The 21,937-nt window shown below is 39.0% G+C and overlaps 1 protein-coding gene across 5 annotated transcripts in view; it reads left to right on the top strand.

Moving 5' to 3' along the window:
- Positions 1 to 21,937, top strand: part of znf827 (zinc finger protein 827) — a 97,875-nt gene that overhangs the window by 24,414 nt on the left and 51,524 nt on the right. For all 5 annotated transcript variants that reach the window (XM_032563671.1, XM_032563672.1, XM_032563670.1 and 2 more), the window contains exons 2-4: positions 10,866 to 12,131; positions 17,734 to 17,906; positions 18,637 to 19,132. In XM_032563671.1, coding sequence (XP_032419562.1) covers positions 10,866 to 12,131; positions 17,734 to 17,906; positions 18,637 to 19,132 — 1,935 coding nt within the window. The remainder of the gene's footprint in view (positions 1 to 10,865; positions 12,132 to 17,733; positions 17,907 to 18,636; positions 19,133 to 21,937) is intronic.

Genomic DNA, 21,937 nt, shown 5'->3' with positions numbered 1-21,937 from the left:
ATACTTATCAGCTTCTCCTTTTTCAACTGTGTTTCGTTTTTTTGTTTTGGCTCCATATGGTCTAATGCTCTTATTGTATACTGTTTTTCATTGCAATAGCACCACTCTTTGTCTATGGTGTATTGAAGTAGCCTATTGTTTGTATTTGTGTTTGTTGAGCTCTAAATGTATTTCAGATATAGATGTATTATCACAAAAACAGCAATCAATTTCATGGAATATGTATAAAACATGAGCAAAAACAACCCAAGTAGTTTTAGAGCTACAAAGGAACTTTCTTCAGATTTTTTTATTTATTTATTTAATTCTTTTTAAATTTGAAATGTCACAACTGTGAACCTCCTTTTATCCAGGTTTTACCAAGTAACCCAAAATAATCACTCATTTATTTTAGTTTGACTTCTTCCTTCAGATTTTACTGGAGATTTCTGACGACTCAGTGCCTCATATTATTGTTATTCTTTTCAATGAGCAGCCTTCTTGTCCTACCAAAGCACTCACAGATGGCCCAGTCCTTTTTATACAGTCCTCCCAGCTCCAATCAGAAGATGTTCACTTTTCACTTCTCATGCATGAATTTGCCAATAGCTGTGTTGTTGTTGCCTCCTAATACGATTATCAAGTTAAAAACCAAACCAAACTTAATGAACCTTGGATACATGTCCTAAAATGTTTCAGCATGTTGAAAATACAGTACACTTACCTTTTAAATGCCTTCATGTATTTCTCTGCTTCCACTGGCAGTTAAGCATCTTGCTGATATTGAAGATACGGTATGGTGCATTCACTGACTGTTAAAAGATTAGATTTTTATGTTTCTTGTTCCCGATCATAGCCAGTTAAGTTGAAAATTGTCCAATTGTGGTTACCAGATGGATTTTATGGGGCTTTTTGGTGTGTTTTTCTAGTTTTGGCAGAACATTTAATGCCTGACAGAAACACAGTTGTGAGAATTTTGTTTTCCTCAGGATCAACACTGTGGGAAAGTAAAACATCAATTTGATGGTTCAGGGTACCAGGACTTCAGTTTATTTATATGACATTCATTTTACATTCAATTTTAAATTACTTTTTTTATTTCTTTAGAACAATTAAAAATTCTTTTAACACAAAAAGAGAAACATTCTTGTGAAACTTGGCCTATTTTTTTAGTTCATTTCATTTGCTTTATTTAATTAAAATTTCTTAATTATTTCAATTGTTGCTGTATTTTTGTATTTTTTTGTCTTTATCAAAACAGTTCTTACTTGTAAATGAGATCTTGGATCTCAGTGAGACAACTTGTGTAAATAGAGGCCAAAAACATATTGAATTGGATTTCAGTTTGACTGCTTTTATTCATTTTGGCTTGTTTGTTCCTTGTAGTATTTTGATGTCATATTTGATGTGAATAGTTTTGTTTTCTTTTTTTCTTCCAAAGTTTATCAAGAAGCTTTAAACTGTACAATCACTAAGTTTATTAAAAGTAAATGCCCACTGTGCTTCATGCCAACTTGCTTCAGTGATCTTATCCATTGCTTGGTTGTCAGATTTCATTACCTTCTAGTGAAAATAACCATGAACATAAACTAGAATTATTAGGGTTTCTTGCAGTAATGGCAGTAAAACGAGTGAAGGGACATCTATTTAATTTGTTCAATATGTATTTTATTGTTTGCTTTCTGAGAGAAATGGAAAGGCAGGAAGAGTTTTAAGTGGAGAAGTGATTGAGAAGTTTGCAAAAGGGATCAAGTAGGTGACAGATTATGCAAAAAAGGAAAGGGGGGCGAGCATTATCCAATGTGTCCCAATTAATGGAATTACACTCCTCCTTGGGAAGGCTGTTAGTCATTTGTTGAGAAGTGAGTCTGCCGTGGTGCATCTCTCCCACCATATTGTCCAGCGAGCGCTTATTAAGCCAGGCCTGACCGCTGGGCATGCTCATTAGCATAGCCCGCGGCCGTGGCAAGGCCCAGTAGGGCTCAGCTGGACACTTAATTACCGTCAAAGCTTCTTCGGCACTACCTCCATGCTCTCTGCTTCCCTTCCCGTGTCCTCACCCCCCTGCTCAAACACCCTTAACCCAGCCATAGAGGCACAAACGTGCCCTCACACAACTGTCACCCTTGCTGCCTTGGCAGGAGAGGGAGGCTAATCATTTTGGTCATGTAAATGTGATGGCTTTAGTCGGAGTGTGTTGTGGCAGTCTTTTATGTTGCCTCGCTCTGCACGGCTCTGCGGTCGCTTTGCGGTCAGCAGTCTTTGAGATTTTACTGACTCGCTGACCTACACTACCTCTCTCTGTCTCTGGGTCTCTCCCTCATTCTTATATTAGCTCATGGGCATGACTCTCCTTTTGACATCGGCGCAGTATTGATGCATCCCCTTCCAACCTTAATCGGCTAATGGCCTCTTCTTCTTGCCTGCCCAGCCAAATCAACCCCTCCCTTATTTATCCCTTTATCTCTTCCTTCTTTCCTTTGCCTTCCCCCCACCGTCACCCTGTTCCTGCCTGGGGTCGCTGACGCCACTTTTCATGCCTAGCTAAGGAAGAATAGCTTAGTACACATACATGTTTATGGGTTCATCTGGCAGAACACGATGTCTAAAATGTATTTTATGGTTTTTAACTAATTTAAACCTCATGGATGTTTAAATTTTAACTAATTTAAACCTCCATGGTCGATTGATCTTGAGAAATATTTGATTAACAACCCAAAATATTGTTTTTCGTAGCAGCTGGTAGCAGTATTAACCTCAGAATAATAAAGTGGATCAATGGAAACTAGATTGTAAGATATCTAATCTTACTGTAAATATTTCACTGCAAAAACACAAATTTTTGCTAGTATTTTTTGTCTTAATTCTAGTTTAGGTATATTGGTACACTTGAAATTAGTAGAGATGTATAGAAATATATAGACTCAGATAAAAAGGTAATTAACTTACAAATAACTTTTCAGAAAGCTATAGGAGCTTATAGAAAATGGGAAAATGTGCAAGTTCTTATTTGTATGTTTAGCCTCCAGATCTTAATTGAAGCTGAAATCATTAAGAACAGTTTGTTCTCCATAAATGCAGAATCATCAGCTTTGACATCTGTAAACAAATTAAGAAATTGGATTTCAACAGTACAGTGGAGCTTGGTCTTTTTGCTGATTTTTCTGTGCAACCGGCCTTCGAGTTATTTGTGAAAAATCCTCCTATTTGTGAAATGCTTTTGTGGAGTGTACATAAAATATTTGAAAGAAAGAAAATGCAACACAGGAAGTGGAAATAACGGGGCACAATCCTACTTGACATGCTTTTGGCTGGCATTTTCAAAAGAGCCAGTCCGGGAGCTGTTGAATTAATAGTAATAAAAAGTTAAGAAAGGTTCTACGTTTTTTAAAGGGGGATCTCAGTTATTGATTTTAACTAATTGCAGGCAGCTGTTGTCCCTGTATTCATGAAATGAGTAACATTAAAAATAATCCTTTGCAATAACCATATCTTACCCAGAACTTACATAGAAGTCTATACTTTGATTAAAAACTTGATATTCTGCATTTCTAAAATGGTAATCACTGGAGTCTAATAAGCTCCTTTCTTTTTTGCTATTGGTTCATGCAACCATTTTATATGATCAATGTTGGAGATCAACATGTACAGTATGACTTGATTTGTGTACATCTGTTTTAAGACCTAACATGGCTTGTTGTTGTCACCATTGATTCCCTTCAGTCTATTTATATAGACTCAGTCTGGACTTCCTAGGTGTCTTTATCTATAAAGTAGTGATGCTATGCATTATTTGTGGCCCAGAAAGATCATCCTTCTGCGCTGCACCAATGAATCATTTGTGTGTGAGCGATAACGGATCTCGACTGCTGAGCACCCTGCAGCTGTTTGTCTCAACATGCAAGTCATCCCCGCCATTACACTGCTAAACGGTCCCCTTTCAGTGGCAGACGCTTGCCGCCTCAGCCCGTTTCTCTGCATCTCCATCACTCGGGGTGGCGGGCGGCCGGGGTGTGTGGTTACTGTCACCACGCCAGCCACGTTCCAGAGGCAAAGCTCTTGACTGCATCTTAGAAGCAGTGCAATAGAGAGAGGGCATAAGCCTTAGAGTAACACTTGAGAAAAACGTTTGCTCCAGGGCTTTTCCTGCCGTTGTGGGGTGTAATACCACTGTTGAGCAAACAAATCTGTGTGAGTGTCATGCATGTGGAACTTGTAATGCTTAAAAATTAAGCAGAAATGCCATAAAAATACAACCAATAGGGTTAGGGTAACCTTAGAGCAGTCGTTCTCAATTATTTTCATTCATGGCTCCCTAAATTTAATTATTATTGAGAAGCTGATTAATCAAGCAGTTTAATAATTTGTCTATACAAAATACTGTATGCGTTTTTTGCACAAGCATTCAAAATTAGACCTGCAACAACTTAAATTTTAAATTGTAGCTCATTTTATTGTGCTAAACTTTAAAACTATTTCAAGTGTGTGTGATTCTCAAAAAAGAAAAAGTCCAAATGATTCACAGAGATGTGTATTTCTATACCAAACTCGGTACAATTCAAAACTTTTTAACTGTAATCATTGATTACTTGTCAGCTTCAGCAGCTTATTCCTTTTTAAAAAGACAAAACTTTTTAAAGAATTTTGTGAAAAAATTGCAACAGTATTGCTTATCTTTTAGCTTATCAGAAGACATGGAAAGTGCATATCATATTGCATTCACAGTAAAGCCAAGGGCAATGTAGGCCATGTCATACTTACTGGTATTTTTCTGTCGGCTATTGTCATTTACTCTACTTGCCTCCATCATTTTTCTTTTAACTTCTCCATCTCTCCTCCTCCTTCAGCTCTGTACGCTGGTGTACTTTCGTAGACTACTTCTTCTACTGGGTTGATTAATGGGAGCACTGCTGCCACCTAGTGATTGGATGCTTCTTTATCGTTCAATCATGAATAAAGACACTAATAACAAAAAAGTATTCCTCTTTCAAATTAGAGATAAACCAATATATTAAGTGACCAACAATGTGGATCAATATATTTGCTTCTATCAGTTTTGGGTTTTTTTTAGATCTAGAAGGACAATAGGCAGGACTCTAGTTGCTGTGGGTGTCAGGATTAATAGCACATTTTCCATCAGTTGAAGCTGATGAGCAATAAGTTCCTACAAAAAATGCATTGATACAGATTTTAAAGAGTGTCACCAATATCTTACTTTTACATCAAGCCTGTTATAAAAACTACAACAACCATAAATTAGTTTAAACTGTTTCTTAGTTATGAATTAAGTTTAAGTGGACCAGTTCGGTATTCACTGACTTTTCTGTGGAAGATTACTCCAAATTATTCAGGGAAACTTCGCCTCTTCGTGAATTTTTTTTTCTGAAATATTCAATAGAAAATGCAGCTTGGGAACCTGAAATACTTGTCCACAATGCTATATGACATTCTGTTGGCTAGAGTTTACAAAGAAACCAATCCAAGAGCAACATTCATTTTCCTGAATTAGCTCAACCCACAAGAGCAGAGATTAGGAAGGCTGGAGATGTTGGCTTCTTCAGCTAAGACAGTATCCATTGTGCATATTAATTCATATTAAGGTATATTTGATGTCAGATGGCGTCTTTAGAGAAGGACTCAAACATTCCCAGATTTTGGCTATTTGTGGGTCTCTGTGGTCCCTTACCTCTGCGAATACCAGAAATCGATTAGCATCAGAAAATTAAGCTACTACATTATCCCCATTTTTACTTCAAAGCACATGTCAGATTTTTATTTCATTTAAAATAAAGGGCATTTAAGATCCTTCTGGTGTTGAGCGTATAGACTCAACACCAGAAATTGTAGTCTTGATTCAATTCTTTGAGATGTTGTTTTCAATTTACTGGTAGGAGTGAATGAATGTGTGTATGCCGACATGGACTGAAAGATCACTCAGTGAGGAGGAAGCCAAAACTCCTAAAGAAACTTAAAATGTCAGATTGCAGTTTACAAATGTACATTGACAAAAAGCGAAATGTTTTTGGAAACATTTCCTCTGGTCTGACGAAACTACAGTTGAACTATTTGGCCATAATGACCACCGTTAACCCATGGTTTATGTAAACCTGTGGTTTCAAATGTATCCTGGGTCTGTTTAAGTACCGGTATATAGAAATACTTTAAGGGGTTATGTTGCCTAATTCTGAAAAGGAAATGACTCTAAAACTTGTTTCAACCAGACAACAACACCCACCTCCTTAGCAAGTGAGCATCATCTTTGTTCCTGACAAGGTTAACGGTGTAGAGTGATCATCCCTTTAGCAGAATCTTAAACCAGACAAAAACTTTGGGTCACACTGACTGTTCCTGAATAAAACCAAGAACTGCTGATGAAATGTGGAATGTAGTCCAGTCATCCCAGGCTGGGAAACCTTTTCTCTGGTGCCAGAAGTTGCTCCATGCAACACAGATGTGAAGCAGTTCTCAGAAGCACAGTGGTTATTCCACTGAATGTTAGCTCGGTGATTCACAGGGAAGCTAAATCTTATAGTATTTTTCAGTTTATGCAGTAAATGTTGTAGTTTGTAGGAAACAAAACATTATTTTATGGTAAAATTCTGTTGTTTTTTTGTTCATTTTCTGTATACTGGTAAGAAATATGATATGTCATGTTCTCCCAACATTTGTAATTATAGAAACAAAAGCTTTAAGGATTGACTCACTTCTTAAAATACATTATTTAGAAAACAGTTGTAAGGATCCAAATTAGTGGTGGGATGTAATTAAAATTTTTAATCAAGTTAATTGCAGGGTCTGTAATTAATTAATCGAAATGAATCATTACTTAATTGAAAACCATATATTGAAAAAATTTGTATATATAATTAAAAAAGTCTTTTTTGTTGTTAAATCATTGAAGAAATAAACATATGAGCTTAACTACAAATCGATTGTTTCTAATCTGTTATTTAGGTTATTCAGTCAAGTATTCAAGTATACTGGATGTGCTTTCAAGTATTTCAGGAACACCTGCTAATTTATAAGTTGCATTAAAAAAATAATACTGTAAATAATACTTTAGAAAGTGGATTTTTGACGCCGACATTAGTGTCATCAGCATCTGTTCTTCCTACATAATATTTAGCACTGAGATGCTACTTTTGGCTTCAATAGCTTTGCCGATGGGCTACCTCATTCTAGCACAACTTGACCACAAAAGTAGTCTTTTCCAGCATCCAGTCAGATCTTTTTTGAAGCAAAAAATTAACCCACAGTGGGCCAAGAGTAGCGACTTTGTCAGCGAATATAAGTAGCTTGTGTCAGATTTTTTGGAGTACCAGAAAAGTGCCATAAAGGTTCTGTCTTAGGACTTTTGTATGTTTAAAAAAGCAAACAAACTATTAACTGTGTTAAAATTTTCAATGCGTTTCAGTGCCACTCTTAATCGAAATAAAACAAAATCGATTAAATTAAAAAAAAATTTAAATCAAAAAATATTTTCAATTAAATAATTAATAATGTTAATCGGTGTTTTAATCAATGTTTTTACTCAATTCAAAACATTGAATACTTCAATTTAGTTTCAGTTTTACTATTTGAACGTTACATCCAATAAGTTTGTGACACAAGACCATAAAACATTTTTTCATCAAAACGAGCCAGAAGCTTAAAGGTTTAGATTTAAGTTGCATATAGCTTCTATTTTTTTTCTCTCCTTGCATGTGAACAACTTTTAGCAGCAGTTGCGAGCACACGGCTCGGCTGAAGTGCCCTTAGAGGTTGGGCTGGAGACCTCGACCTTGGAAAATGTCAGTTTGCCCACGGGGGTGGCTTGCCTGTGACACACGAAGCTACGTTAGTGAAGTTCATCGGTGCACTTTAGCACTCAGCCAGGATTCTGGTGGTGCAGTGTCGCGCTCCACTGTACCTAACCCCGGGATTTTAGCGTGAACTCAGGAAGGAAGAGAGTTCAGCCTTAAAGCTGGAACCTCAGGTCAGCAATCCAGCTATTTCCCTCTAACCATATTACAGCCATTAGTGACTCTTACTGCTTTTCGCATGTCACATGGAAATAGGTCAAGGCCTGGCCTGTATGACTCACTGTCTCTTTTTCCCCCTCTCTTTACTCTTGCTAACCATATTCAGGTGGTAAAATGGCTGCAAGGAGCATGGGAAAGGATCAGGATCAGTGCATTTACTTATTCAGCTCATATGCTGACTGCTAATAGTGAAAGGTCAAGCAGTGTATGATCAACCCTGTCAACACAAGCTGCACTGTGTACGAAGTTAGGGAATCAGAAGTGAGATCCAGTGTTTCTCCTGTAAATACAGGATATATATTGGGACTGTAAATGTGTTGGAGATGAGAAAATATGTGAAAGTGTGCGTTTGATATCTGTAGCAGCTGGAGAGCAGCGGTCATCGTGGGTTGGGATTCTGGCCACCCTTGTGGACCTCAGTGAGCTGTGCTGGCCAGATGTCAGGCAGCTCTGAAAAGAATCCCAACAGGTTGCCTGGAAACTCCTTTCCCCGTAAACAAAGAGGCAACCCACCAGGCCGCTGTAAAGTTCGCCAGGGTTAGACCAGCTTTGGTGTGCAAATACACCAATGTTTGTGTTTTCAGACATTTTGGGCAAAAAAAAAAAATTATTTGTTTATTTATTTTTGCTTTAGTTTTCTCATGAATCTCTGCTAATTGTTTTCCGTTTAATGTTTGGGAGATTGTGTACAGTAACCCAAAATAAAAAGGCCGGTTTTGACACCCCACTTCACCCGGATTTATTCTTATGGAGGTTTGTTAATATGTATCAGGAATATTCACTTTTCTTTGTTCGCCCTTGTCTGGCAAGCTGTAATGTTTTGCTTATGAATATTGATACATGAAGTGTATATTAATGACCCTTGGTGACCTTAACCCTATCCTTATTGGCTCCCTGGTGGTATCTGCAGGCTCATGAATATTAATCTGGTTCTGTAACCTCCATTACCCTAATCTTCGCTGTCTAGCCTCCCAGAAGGACCCGTTGTCATGGTAACCCCTTTACCAGGCTCTTCCTGACCAAGGGTGGGAAAAATGTGTTTAAAAAAAAAAACCCAGAAAAATCTCAATTACACACAAAAAAATCTCCAATGTGCAATCTGGAATACTTTTATACCACTAACCTGTTTGTGTTTCTGAATGGTAAAATTTTGTTTTGATTTTAATAAAAAAATCATGTTGGCAGATTTTCTTGCACAGAAACCACAACATGTACTGTATTGTATCATTCAATGTCGTACAAAAAAACATAAAGTAGTACTTTGTGGAGTGGTATGAAAATAATGCATGGTTTATGATATGATAAAAAAAAAAGAAAATCTGAAACGTGTGGTGTGCAACCACCCTGAATTAGTAAAACTACATCTTTATGTCTCAAATGTATTTTTGAGGAACATTTTTTGGACACGTTGAGGAATTATGTACATTTGTGCCGTTCATCACAAAATACCTACAATGGCTAAAAACTCCTGGATGGACATTGGGGCTGCAGCTAACGATTATTTTAGTAATCAATTATTTTTATTGATTATTCTGATGATTAACTGGATAAAAAATTGCCACTTTCTGCAGATATTTCATTTAACCACTTAAGCCTCTTTATACAATATTAGAAATACACAAAAGATGCAAATAAACAAATAATTCAATACCTTTTTAAAATAAGAGAGGAAACATTTTATTGCCTAAAATGCAAAAACATAGCATTCATTTGGTGTAAACTTGACCATTTGTAGCAAAGGATGCATAACGTATACTGAAGTAGGAGGGGTGTTTCCATGTAGTCTGCACCGTGTGTGAATACAAATGCAACGCAACTACGTCGTGACTGTGCGTCAACTGTTTGCCGCTGGGTGAAGTATGGGAGAACCTTCATTCAGATTGCATGCAGAGAGTCTGAAAAGAAAGTTTTGCTACAAATTCTCAATTGATTTTAGTCTAAACTTGAATTAGGCTATCCTAATTTATTATTATACTTTGGTATAAAACATTGCATTCATATTTCGTAATTGTCCTGATAGAAGTTATGCCTCTTGGCTTGGATTTAACTCCATCAGTCTTCATGTCAACCATGACCAGATTCACTGTTTCTGCTGATGTCAAGCATCTCTACAACATAATAATGCAACCTCCACCTTTAGGGCAGAGCGATAAATCGATCTTTATTGATTTTTATCGAAAATCGAGATTTTTTTTTTCCACCAATGCATTCTTTGGGTTGTCATAGTTCAGAGTGATGTGAGTGCTTGTTTGACAAGTGTGTCTTACTGCTTTCATTTATTTGGATGTTGAATTCAGATAAATTCTACAACAGAATATTAGGGCAAGAGAATAAACCCATAACATTACAAGACTCAAGAATACAGTCGAATTAAGATGAAGTAGAAGTAACATGAGGATAATGTTACAATATTAGAAGAATAAAGTCATATTATGAGAGTGATGGTAGTAACTTGATAAGACCTCACACAAAAACAAATAATTTAAATGAGGACTGTTGTGAAGTTATTCTTTGATATTGTTTTTACAGATGAGGAAATACCAAACATCAGCACCAAATTATTATCAGTAGCAACTTTTTTCTTGTTTTATTTTCTTTTTCTTGTTTTTTTAACACAACTTTTCTCTTGTAACTTTAGGGTGGGACATGATTTTAGAAAAGAGAGAAATGATAGATTAAAATCAGATCTTGCATGAAAAAGACATTTTAAGCCATATCACCCAACCCAATTAATAATAATGATAATACAATAAATTTTATTTCATTTTCTAAGCACTCAAAGACGCTTATCATATTGTAAATTATTTTCCCAACAAACTGCTTGTTACATCTGGTGAAATGGTTTTATTTTATGTCTTTTTGCAGATGTGGACGGCGATGAAGAAGAGGGCCCCAATGACGGTGCGGCGGAGGAGGAAGGCTGGTTTGGGAATGCCTCCGACACGCGCTCCGACTCGTCATCGTTTGGCGACACGCAGGACGAGCTCCTGCTGCACAGAGGCTCCTCTCCTGAGGAGCAGTCCGGGATCGGTGGCGGCTCCGTGGATCATGACACCTGTGGAGGCGAGAGCTCACTGGGTTGCCCGGCACCCGTCCATCGTGCCTCTTTGGAACTTCTTGGCCTGGATGGAAGTACATTCTCGGCCCAGGACACTCTTTCCTCTGTTGTGTCGTCGCTATATGGCGAGGCAGCATCTCGAGCCCTGGGGAAACCACTCAGCAGCAACCTGCGGCGCCTCCTAGAGGCAGGCTCGCTCAAACTTGATGGTGGAGAGGTCCTGGGTCGGTCATCTAGGGGAAATGCTGGCGGAGAGTCCCCTCCGATCGCACTAGCTCCACCTTTGACCCTTTCTCCATCTTCCCACCATGCCCAGCATTTAAGTGCTCTTGCTCGAAAACTGGCAAACAACAACAGTGGCTCAGCTTCACCAGCCTCCTTGGCACCCTCAGTCACCAACATAAAGCAAGAGCCCCTTGACCCCTTTAACTCTGTCACCCCCACCAATGGAAGCGGCTTTGTGTGGGCAGGCGTGGCCGACAAATGGCCGCCGGCCTCCTGCTCTACGCCTTGCGGCTCCAGCTTGTCCCCAGATTCTGCAATCCAGAAGTTAAAAGCGGCAGCTAACGCCGTGCTTCAAGACAAGAATGCCGTTGCTTCCTCCTCAACGACCTCTTCCTCATCCACCTCATCCGCAGTGCCCGCGCTGGGTGGGGGCGGTCGAGGAGATGATGTGGTGCGCTTTGATACCTTCAACTCTCCGTTCAGCCCGCAGTCGGCGAGCTCCACCCTTGCCGCACTTTCCAAGAAAGTGAGTGAGAGGACCCAAGGCTCATCGACAGCCAGCACAGTGTCGGACCACCAAACCTCGGCGAGCTCCTTCCTCTCGCTTGTGTCAATTACCACCTCCTCTGCTGCCTTGCTCAAAGAGGTGGCAGCCAGAGCGGCAGGAAACCTACTGGCAGAGAAGAAGGACGGTTCCCCTTTGTCGACTGTAGGAGTCCTCCAAGAGGACGTGAAGCCCCTGCTGGACAAGAACCAGAAAGCACCGACGCCCACTACGCCGACGCAAAGCTTAGAGTTGTTGTTACCGTCTACGCCGAAGAGCAGAGGCAAACCAAACAACCAAGCAGGTAATCTGAATGTAAAATAGTATTACTCATCCTTGTCAAGTTTGGTTTACTGTGCGATTCCCCACTTGAAATGGATAGTCTCTACTATGAAACTTAACTGGATCTTTATTTTTGTATGATGGTCACCATAGTTTTCCAGCCACATAGGTGAAAGAAAGAAACAGACATCTATTACATTTTGAAATTAACAAGATAAATACATTGTGAAATAATCAAACAGATTTCCACCCCTTTAAACTAATTATTCCAAAAGTATAATAAATAGCAAATATTTTATAGTAAAATTCAACACCAATAAATAAATTAGCATATTTATCAACATTTTGTTAAATATATTTTTAGTCAAAATTCTATTCAACATTTATTCATTTTCACTTTCTGCCATGAACAATAAACACCAAGTGTATTTTTTTATTGTTATTATTTTTTTAAAAGTTACTTGCTTGATTTGAATATTAAAACTGTTCAGTACAACAATCAATCAGAGTCCACATGCTGCTCCAATGAGATTCAGGAAATGAGCAACAGCATTGTGATGCTTACCGGCTGTCCTTCACAATTTGCAGAAAACTTTTGCACAGTTCTGAATTTACATGTGCTACCAGCACTGTTTGCTTCTCCTGCTGTGGCACTTCTTCAAACAGGAGTGACAGGTCAGTCACACCAAAAGTACCTGCACTCTCTGATTGCTAGGAGATTGAGTCCACCTGGTTCTCATCACTAACCAGCAGAGAAGTGGCAGAAAGGTGCAGCAGAGGGGAGTGGCTACCTGGCAGTTCGCCAGAACAATGTTATTGGTGAAAGATCTGTCCAGTATTTTCTGGACTATGTCACTTTAGATTATAAGTCACTTTTTTTTTTTTTTTTAGAAATTGTCAAATGCAAAGGGGCCCTCGTTCATGTTGAAAGGTTCCAGTGACACGTTGTGTTCAGCTAACAAACATACGGGACCTGTTGGCTTTGACTTGGAAGTCTGCTGGCTGTTTCTGACTTGCCAATGTCCATGCTCTAAATGTGGGTCAGGAACGACTCCGCTCCACCAGTATTCTGATAATCTGTGCTACCTCATTAGGTTTTCCTACCGTAGCTGGTGAAGTGTGCAGCAGAGCGGAGACGCCTGCAGTAAATCCAGAATGATAGAGAGGCTGTTGTTTTCATTGAAGTAGTTTCACAAAGAAGCACGTTATTTATTTATTTAAACATCAAGCCCACTAGCCGTGTTAGCCAATGTAACTGAGAAGTTAGTTGTGTTACCTCTAAAGCACTAATCATAAATCTTAGTTCTGCTACACAAATACACTTTTCAGTGGAAGCTAAAACTAGCGCTTATACTCAGTACTGCACTGTCTATATTACTAAAACTCTTATGGTGACGTTCAGAAGGAAGTTGTCTCTGTTTTCCTGCTGTGTTGATTTTATTAAAGTGACACCAGTTATACTGTTCCAAATGAAAGCCATGTGCACTTACTTAAATACGTTAAAGTGTAAGTTGACCCTCATTTACAGTCTCTGTAGTCCAAGCTGATACTGAGTTAAATGGACAAACTGTACTACAATAAATCCCCCATATATCGGGCTAAATGTTAATTTACCAGCTAGTGGCTGCTGAACACACAACCAGAACTGCAATAGCGTAGCTCAAAGCATATTTATATGTTGAAATGATCGAGATCATTGATTCCCAAACTCTCTGCCTTCTGACCCACAGAATAAAAATGTAAGAGGTCCTTGACCTCAACTCTTGGTTTAGCAGACAAGCATTCCTACTGAGTCAGTAAAAAAGTGGTTCAGTGGAAACACAGTCAGCAACAGCACCCAATATATTGACTGATATGTTGCTTTTATTTATTCAAGTCTTATTTTTTTATTGTCTATTAAACTATTTATACGACACACATGCTTTCTCATAGCTATTTTTAGTATGTAGGTTATTGTCTCAGGAGAATCTCAAGACCCTGCATTTATATAAATGTGACCTCAACTTTGGGAATTACTGTTCCAGATAGTTTGTGCAAGAGCATAGAATAGCAATGGATATAATCTGCCTTATAGATCGTCTCTATGGTATAACAAATGTTCTACCTTCCAGTCCTTCACCATATCAACCTAAGCACCTTGAATCCATTACTGATTTGAATTTGAAATTTGATAGGAAATGATAGAGATATCATTCAAATAAGTTTTGCAAAAAATGTTTTGTTTATTTTATTTTTTGCATTGTTCCTCAGTTTTTTAAAATTATTTATTCGTGGTGATGAGCTCGAAGACTTTGAGTTGGAAGGTGCCCTTGCTGTCATCCTAATCTTTAGGTCCATCTCTATCAGATTCAAGTCAAGACTCTGAATAATTAATATTACATTTAGTAAGAAGAAATGTGTTTGCAATACATATCGGCATCATTTGGTCTGAGATGCTTAGGTCTGTTAATTGATTTAACATATTTAAAAGTGTTGTTCATGATCGATTCCATCTAATATGGACTTTACCTTCAAGACGATGACAATCTTTTTTACTCCTACAAAAACTGTCATCCATTTCCCAGAGAAAGCACAGCTCTGAACTTCACTGACATGTTTTCTCGTGTTTTGTCATAGTTTTGCTCTCACTTCAACGGCGCCGCAGTAGCAGTGTAGCCTCAGCTTCAACTGTCAGCCGAGCAGAGAGCACAACCGAGAGAAAACAGCCCTGGCTGGCCTTACAGTATGGGAAATGGTCTGCAGGCGCAACGGGGGGTTCCGACTGAGACCTCGCTGCCTCCCCTAAACCAGTTCGTTTGCGCTCGGATGTGCCTGCTGCCAAAAGGGGGTCGTCAGTGTATGCTCGGCACAGCGGGGCGCCCTGGAGTCCATATCCATCTCAGCAGCCTCCTCCTGGCTGCAGCCCCCCTCTTACCAGAGCCCTCTGCACTCATCAGCACAGTAGACTTAAGGCCAAACACATCATACTTTCCACTGACTGGATACAGATGCGTGCACACTTTTTTTTTTCCCTACCCTCTCTTCTCTTCCCCTTTCTCTCTTTCTTTCTCTGTGTGTGTGTATTGCTCATGCAGTATACTTGGCAAGCATACACTCAGATGTAGACACATAACCCAAACAATGGCGCACACAAGGATCTCACTCGGGACTCTAAGTAGTCTTAAGGGAGAACCGAATGCTTTCAGAGAGATTGATGGGGACTTTTGAGGGATTGTGTCGCAACCCCGCCAAACCTAAAATGGCTGGATCAAATTGACTTCAGACAGATGAAGCAATCGATGTAATATTCTGTGATCTGCATGCTAAAAAGGGTGTAGGGGTGGGGTGGGGGTGGGTCTGCTCTAACCCAGGCTGCCGTCAAGGTCGAGCAGCGCTGTAAAAATGCAGGTAGTCATTTGGTCGCCAGACTGAAAAAATGTGACCTTGATTGTCGACTCTCGTATCTTGTTTTACTGTCATCCCTCACCAGTTCGGCTGTAAAACCTTGTCACACAGCATACCGTTTCTTCCTCCGATATGCTACGGTTCCAAACATGTTGAGGACCAAACTCCCAAACTTTCCTCCTCCTGTGTTATTTCTGCTGCAGTCACCTTAAATCTAAGAAAGCAGGGCTTCTTTCTCTTTTTTTTTTGCATCCTGATTCTCTCTCGGGGAGAGGTTGGGCCGCAGATGGCGGTTTATTGTTGCAAATAGGCAGTCTCGAGGTTTTACACCTCAGGTCAATGAATGGCTGAGCGCAGTAATTTCACCAAACACTGATTACCAGATGTTTTTCAAGGAACGGCGCTGGAATACTTATGAAGCCATCCTGACAGGCCCCTTGTAGAATTTGTAATGCAATCATGCCTCTTTCTAATAAGACCAATTAAACAGTAATGGATGCCGGATATGAAGCCAACAACAATAATCGAGACACTAAAACATGCCTGAGTTTTCTCTCTCTCATTGTTCCATTTGCTTCTAGCTGGCATTTCCCTAGATGTGTCCCATCATGAGGTGTACAGACGCATTCTCCTACTTCATTACATACTGTGCTGGCCTCATTTATTGGCACATCTGATAAAGAAATGTAAAAAATCTCTCATACGTTCACCTTTTATTGAAGCAGCAAGATCTCACACTTAAAACCTTGAGAAAGACCCAACTTTTAATTGTATTATACATATTTAATTTGATTAGAAATAACAAAACCACAACTATTGGTACCCTTCTCAATTTTCTCCTACAATACTCCATGAGGTCAAACACGGAGCGGGGACTTTGATGAACTGTTTGGAAAATTGGGATTTTTTTTTCACCATTGCATAGTTCAGAGTGATGTCAGCATGCCCAAGACCGCCATCTTGTTTGACAAGCGTGTTTTACAGCTTATATTAATTCGGACTTTGAATTCAGGTCAACTCTACGGCAAATATAAGGGTAAGGCAAAGATTTTTTTTTTATTTAATAGAATAAAGTCATAATATTACAAGAATATTGTTGTAATAATAGGAGAATAAATTTTATGAGAACTACCACACAGAGGAATGATGAGCATTTCCGAAGTTGGGGCACAAATCAAGTTATACATTTGTGCCTCTTTCATATGTGGTACTAAATCTGATACACATAGAAAAATTTTCAAATCAGATCGAATGTCGCATTTTGTACGTCTTTTAAGTCAGTGGCGTGAAACATGCATCATAATTCTTCACCAGACGAAACCAGATGCTGTAAATGTGAATGCAAAGAATAACTCAGTGCTAAGCTAATCCAAGTCTTGCTACGGTCTTGTGGTGATACTGTCTGCTCTCATCGATCAACAACTTTAAAATCGATCCATGAATGGTGATATCCATTACTTTGGTAAACAGTGCACTGCTGTGTGCCATGCAGTGCAAAATGCAGAGTACTTTGGGGTCAAAAACCGTTCACACAGAAGTCTGATTGTGGTTGCATTTAATTAGTAGCATGAACCACTGTGCAAAATTTCAGAATTGAGCATCAAGACCTGCAATGTGAACTTCATCTTTCATCCAGTTAGCAAATACTTCTTCATTAAGTTTGTGATGGTAGGACACCCAAACAACCTGTAGATGTGGTTGTTGGTGGTACTTGGTGACCCCGAGTTGATGTTTTTTGCTTCAGGATCTTCGGAAATGATTTTTTATTTTTTTTACCTCCCTTATCATCCTTCTCTGTTTGTGTGGTGGCAAGATAAACTTGGGTCATCATCCAGCCCTGTGGCCAGAGGGGATTGAGAGAGAAATGGGTCTCTGTGACGCGTCACATTTATTCCCCGGGGAAATAGAAAGTCATGGATTACTAATTAGATGTTCCTAGAAACTTAATTCCTGCGTTGTTACGGGTGATTGTGCCACTAGCAGTTTTGTTAAAAACAATTATTTCAGAATATAGGATTTTCTTTTCCACGAATTGGTTTCATTAACGGTTTGGTTTTTCTGCATCTTTAAGTCTGAGAGCTTCTACATTAATCAGTTTTTAAAGACTTTTAAACATCTTTACCCTGTTGGTTCCGCTTCTGGTTACTAGAATGTCTTTGCAAAAATAAAATAGCATTTCTCCAGTAGTAAAACTTGCATATCAATTGCAAACACCAACAGTGTTCTTCTCTTTCATTCAGGCTCTCCTGAGGATGGCGGCAAACCTTTCCAATGTCCTGTATGTGGACTGGTCATCAAACGCAAGAGCTACTGGAAGAGACACATGGTCATTCACACAGGCTTGAAAAGCCATCAGTGTCCACTGTGTCCCTTCCGCTGTGCTCGCAAAGACAATCTCAAGTCTCACATGAAGGTTGGATGATCTTCTATTTTTTTTGTTTTGTTTTGTTGTTTTTTTTTTTTTTATCTCAAATGATTTGAAATTGGTGCCACCAGGGTTATTTAAAGGTTTTCCAGTATAATATCTGATGGCTGTCATTGATTGTTCTAATTTTTCCCTACCTGCTGAAGTTTTGAGTGATTTCTTATTTCTTTGTGTTTTCATTTCAAGGTGCCAAATAATAAATGTTTGAAGAATTAAAATTCCTTTTAGAGATCCATCCATCTGTTCATTTATCTATCCAACCATAAATCTGTTCACTCATTCATCCATCCATCTATTTGTCCATCCATTCATTAATCAGCCCACCCAACAATTTATCCATTTAGCTGTTATTCATTCATTCATCCATCTGCCCATTTATCCATCAATTAATCAATAATTTAATCCGTCCATCCATAGGATGGATTAATCTATCCATTATTAGATGGATATCTATCAATCCATCTTTCAATCCATCCATCCATCCATCCATCCATCTGTCCGTCCATCCATCCATCCATCCATCCATCCATCCATCCATCCATCCATCCATCCATCCATCCATCCATCCATCCATCCATCCATCCATCCATCCATGTTAACAAAATTTGCTGAAAAAGCAATGAGGACAAAAAGAACACTGTAGAGTTTTGACATATAGAATGAGCAGTAACTGCTCCTTTCCATTAACTAGTTTCCTGATTCTGTCTTCCTCTTCCAGGTACATCAGCACCAGGATCGAGGCGAGACATTTCAGTGTGAACTTTGTCCCTTTACCTCCTCCCGACACTTCAGCCTGAAGCTTCACATGCGCTGCCACCAGCACTTCCCTCGCACCGACGTCAAGGTGAAAGAAGAGCCCACCACCGACACGGAGGGCGAGGGATCCCTGCTGGGCGACAGCGGCACCAATGACCTGAGAGCGGCCGAGGCATCGCCGCTGCAGGCCGAGGCCCAGCAGCAAACCTCCCCTCCGAACGAAGCATCTTCTAATCATGTCCACGTCAAGGAGGAGCCTCAGGAGAGGGATCTGTCAGTGCTCTCTCCGTTCAGCATTTGCAGAGACCGACCTGGCAGCAGTACTAACTCCCTAGACCTACCTGGAGTTGGTATCGGAGTTGGGATGAGATCCAGTCCAAGTGGTCCGACCACAGCTTCACTTTTTAGCCCTGACATCACTACCAAAACGGCGACTGACCTGCTTATGAAGCTTTCAGGTGAGCTGAAGTTTCTTTTCTTTTGTAATATAACAAAAACGCATTACAAAAATGACTTCTGTATCATTTTGGGACATTTAGTGGGGTACTATGACATTCCTATTACTAGTTTGCACTGAAACCTACTTTGAGAATATTTATTTTGAAGATGTGTCAAAAATACAGTATGACAATTCAACAATAGATGTTTGAAAAAAGATTCTACAAATTTCTACACGGGGTAGAAATTATTGTAGGGTGTCCTTAAAAAGTGTTGAATTAATGTCTAAATTTAAAGCCTAGGAATGTTTTAAATTCATGAGACAAAGTGTAAGTTGACTTTAAGTACGCTAATCACAGGTCTTAAATTTTGTGGTGGCAGGACTATTTTTTTCTCATTCTGTGTAGTTTATTTTTCTCATGGGACACTTCTGTCAGGCAAATGTTTGAGTTGCGATCAGTATGAGACTATCGCTAACTAACTTGTAGCATACATTGCTAACTAGTTGGCTAGGTTTTTGCGTCTATCATGAACACATATATATTTATTGTCACGTTGGTGGCAATAAATTTGTCTTTGTCACTGGATCTGTTGCCAACTCATATGATGCTACATGCATTCTGTCCAAAAATGCTTAGAACTTCTTCTATATAAAATACAACTTTTTTCTTTTACATTTCTGTTGTGTTACATGTCTTAAATTTCATTCATAATAGTCTTAAAAAGGTTTTAAATTTGAGTTGGTGAAACCTGCAGAAACCCTGCTACAAATCTAACTCTATATCACAAAACAACACATCAGTTCCTCTGTTTTGTTATTTATTGTACAAAGGTAAAGACAACATGAAAATGCAATTTTCAAATTATTTGCAGTCGGTTATTCAGAAGAGAGAAAGATGATTTACAAGTGGGAAATATTTGAGAGCGCTAACAACTTTCCCAGGAGTGGACAACTTAGTTATAGAAGAAAAGTTATTGTTCCTGTCTGTAACTCCTCAACACAATGCAAATTTACATTTACTCAGTTTCTTATCTTCTGGTATGTCTTTAATTTATCAAGTGATTGAATTCCATGATTTTAAAGTTACTTGATACAGGACTTCTAGAACAATATCCTTTAAAAATGAGACTGCCGTTGTACAATGGCTGCTGAAAGAGACAAGTGTTTTTTTGTTTTTTTTGTCTTGCCATCCAGAAACCACTTGCTTCATTTTTGTTGGTTGTGCAGGAGACTCCACTTCTGCTTTTCAAAGATGTATGGTTGTATAATTGTGCAATTGTTTGCAGCCATTTTCACATGCGAGTTTAAGCACGGAGTTGTGTGGGACGTGGCCAGCAGGAGATTATTTGGACTGAAAGTGACCTAAAACAGCTCATTCTGAAAGGAGCTCAAAATAGGCAGAGTTGCGCAAACTAAAATTTTATCATCTTTGAATAATTTTGTGCAAACATTTTGCTGAATATATTTTGTGTAGCCCATTGACCTATCCTAACCTGATCAGGGAAGTATAGTTGGTCATCTTTAAAGGTCACAAAGAGTATCAGTGACAAAAGGCAACCCTGGCGGAGTTCAATTCTCACCAGAAACTAAACCAAATTACTGCCAGCAATGTACACCAAGCTTTGAGAATCTCAGTAGAGGAACCTAAGAGCCATCACTAAGGGTTCTGGTACCAGAACATCTCCAAGTCTATAAAACACATATAGACTGGTTGGATGAACTCCCATGCATTCTCCAGTACCTGCTGAGGGAGAGGAGCTGATTGGTGTTCCAGGATGAATACTACACTGTTCCCCCTGAACCAGAGACTCAACGAACTGGTGGACAATGGCTTTGTTTCTGTTAAATAAGTAATGACAGAGGGGAATATAATGCTTAATTTTTTTAGGCGTTAGCTCTAAATCATTACCTGATAAAGGCCAGATAATTTATATTATGTCCAGATAAATATATCCGTACAGCTAATAGAGTGTACTCTGTTGTTGGTAATTACTGTAATCGTTTTCTTTTAAAGAACTAATGAAGTAAATGTAGTTTTAATATTAATCATAAGAAAAGGGAGACATTTTTTTCTAATCTTCATTGTTTCGGTCAGGGCTGCAGTTCTGATGTGTTACTACTTGATTTTGAAGGTAATCAAAGATCAGAAAATCAGAGTTTTGGGGTGCAAATTTGAGATTGTTCTATGGAAAAAAAGATAATAAAAAGTGTTTACGCCTGATCGCATTTTATGAGTTGCATTTGTTTTTGAAATGGAGGACTTCAGGTGTAGCAAGGTTCACTCATTGCCTTGCTTTTTAGAATATTTTCCATTATTGTTGTGATTAAATAAGAAATATTTATCAGACTTTTAGAAAACAAAACCTTGATTTGCCTGTGAAATTACACTCTCTTTAGCTAGATAGGAGCAGGTAGCTTTCCAGAGAAGTGTCAACATGATAAAAACTGTACAAATATTCCAGCTGCAACGCCCCGCCGGCCCACAGCAACACTAGAATAAGCACAGGAGGGGGAGATCTGGTTCTTCAAACCCGTCTAAAACTTGGCACATCTGAGTGGTCAGTTCATGTTGAGTACTGCTGGTCCAGACACATCTAAGTCAGTCTCTCCTTCTGTCATGCTGTTGCTGAGTGAGGCGGAGGGGAAAACACGATCTTGGCTGTGGATCTAAGCCACTCATGGATGTTTTTTTTCCTATTTAAAAACCGTGGTGTCTGTGGCTCAGCGGCTCTTAACGTCAATTTTTAGGCCTGCATGTTTTGTATTTGTTGGGTAAAGTGCAAGTCACCATCAGTCTCCCAGCATGTGATGTGTGATTAGTAGC

Source organism: Xiphophorus hellerii, chromosome 5 (assembly GCF_003331165.1).
Source record: "Xiphophorus hellerii strain 12219 chromosome 5, Xiphophorus_hellerii-4.1, whole genome shotgun sequence".
Lineage (NCBI taxonomy): Eukaryota > Metazoa > Chordata > Actinopteri > Cyprinodontiformes > Poeciliidae > Xiphophorus > Xiphophorus hellerii.
Note: the sequence above shows the minus strand (reverse complement) of the source record. Positions and strands in the feature narration are given on the sequence as shown.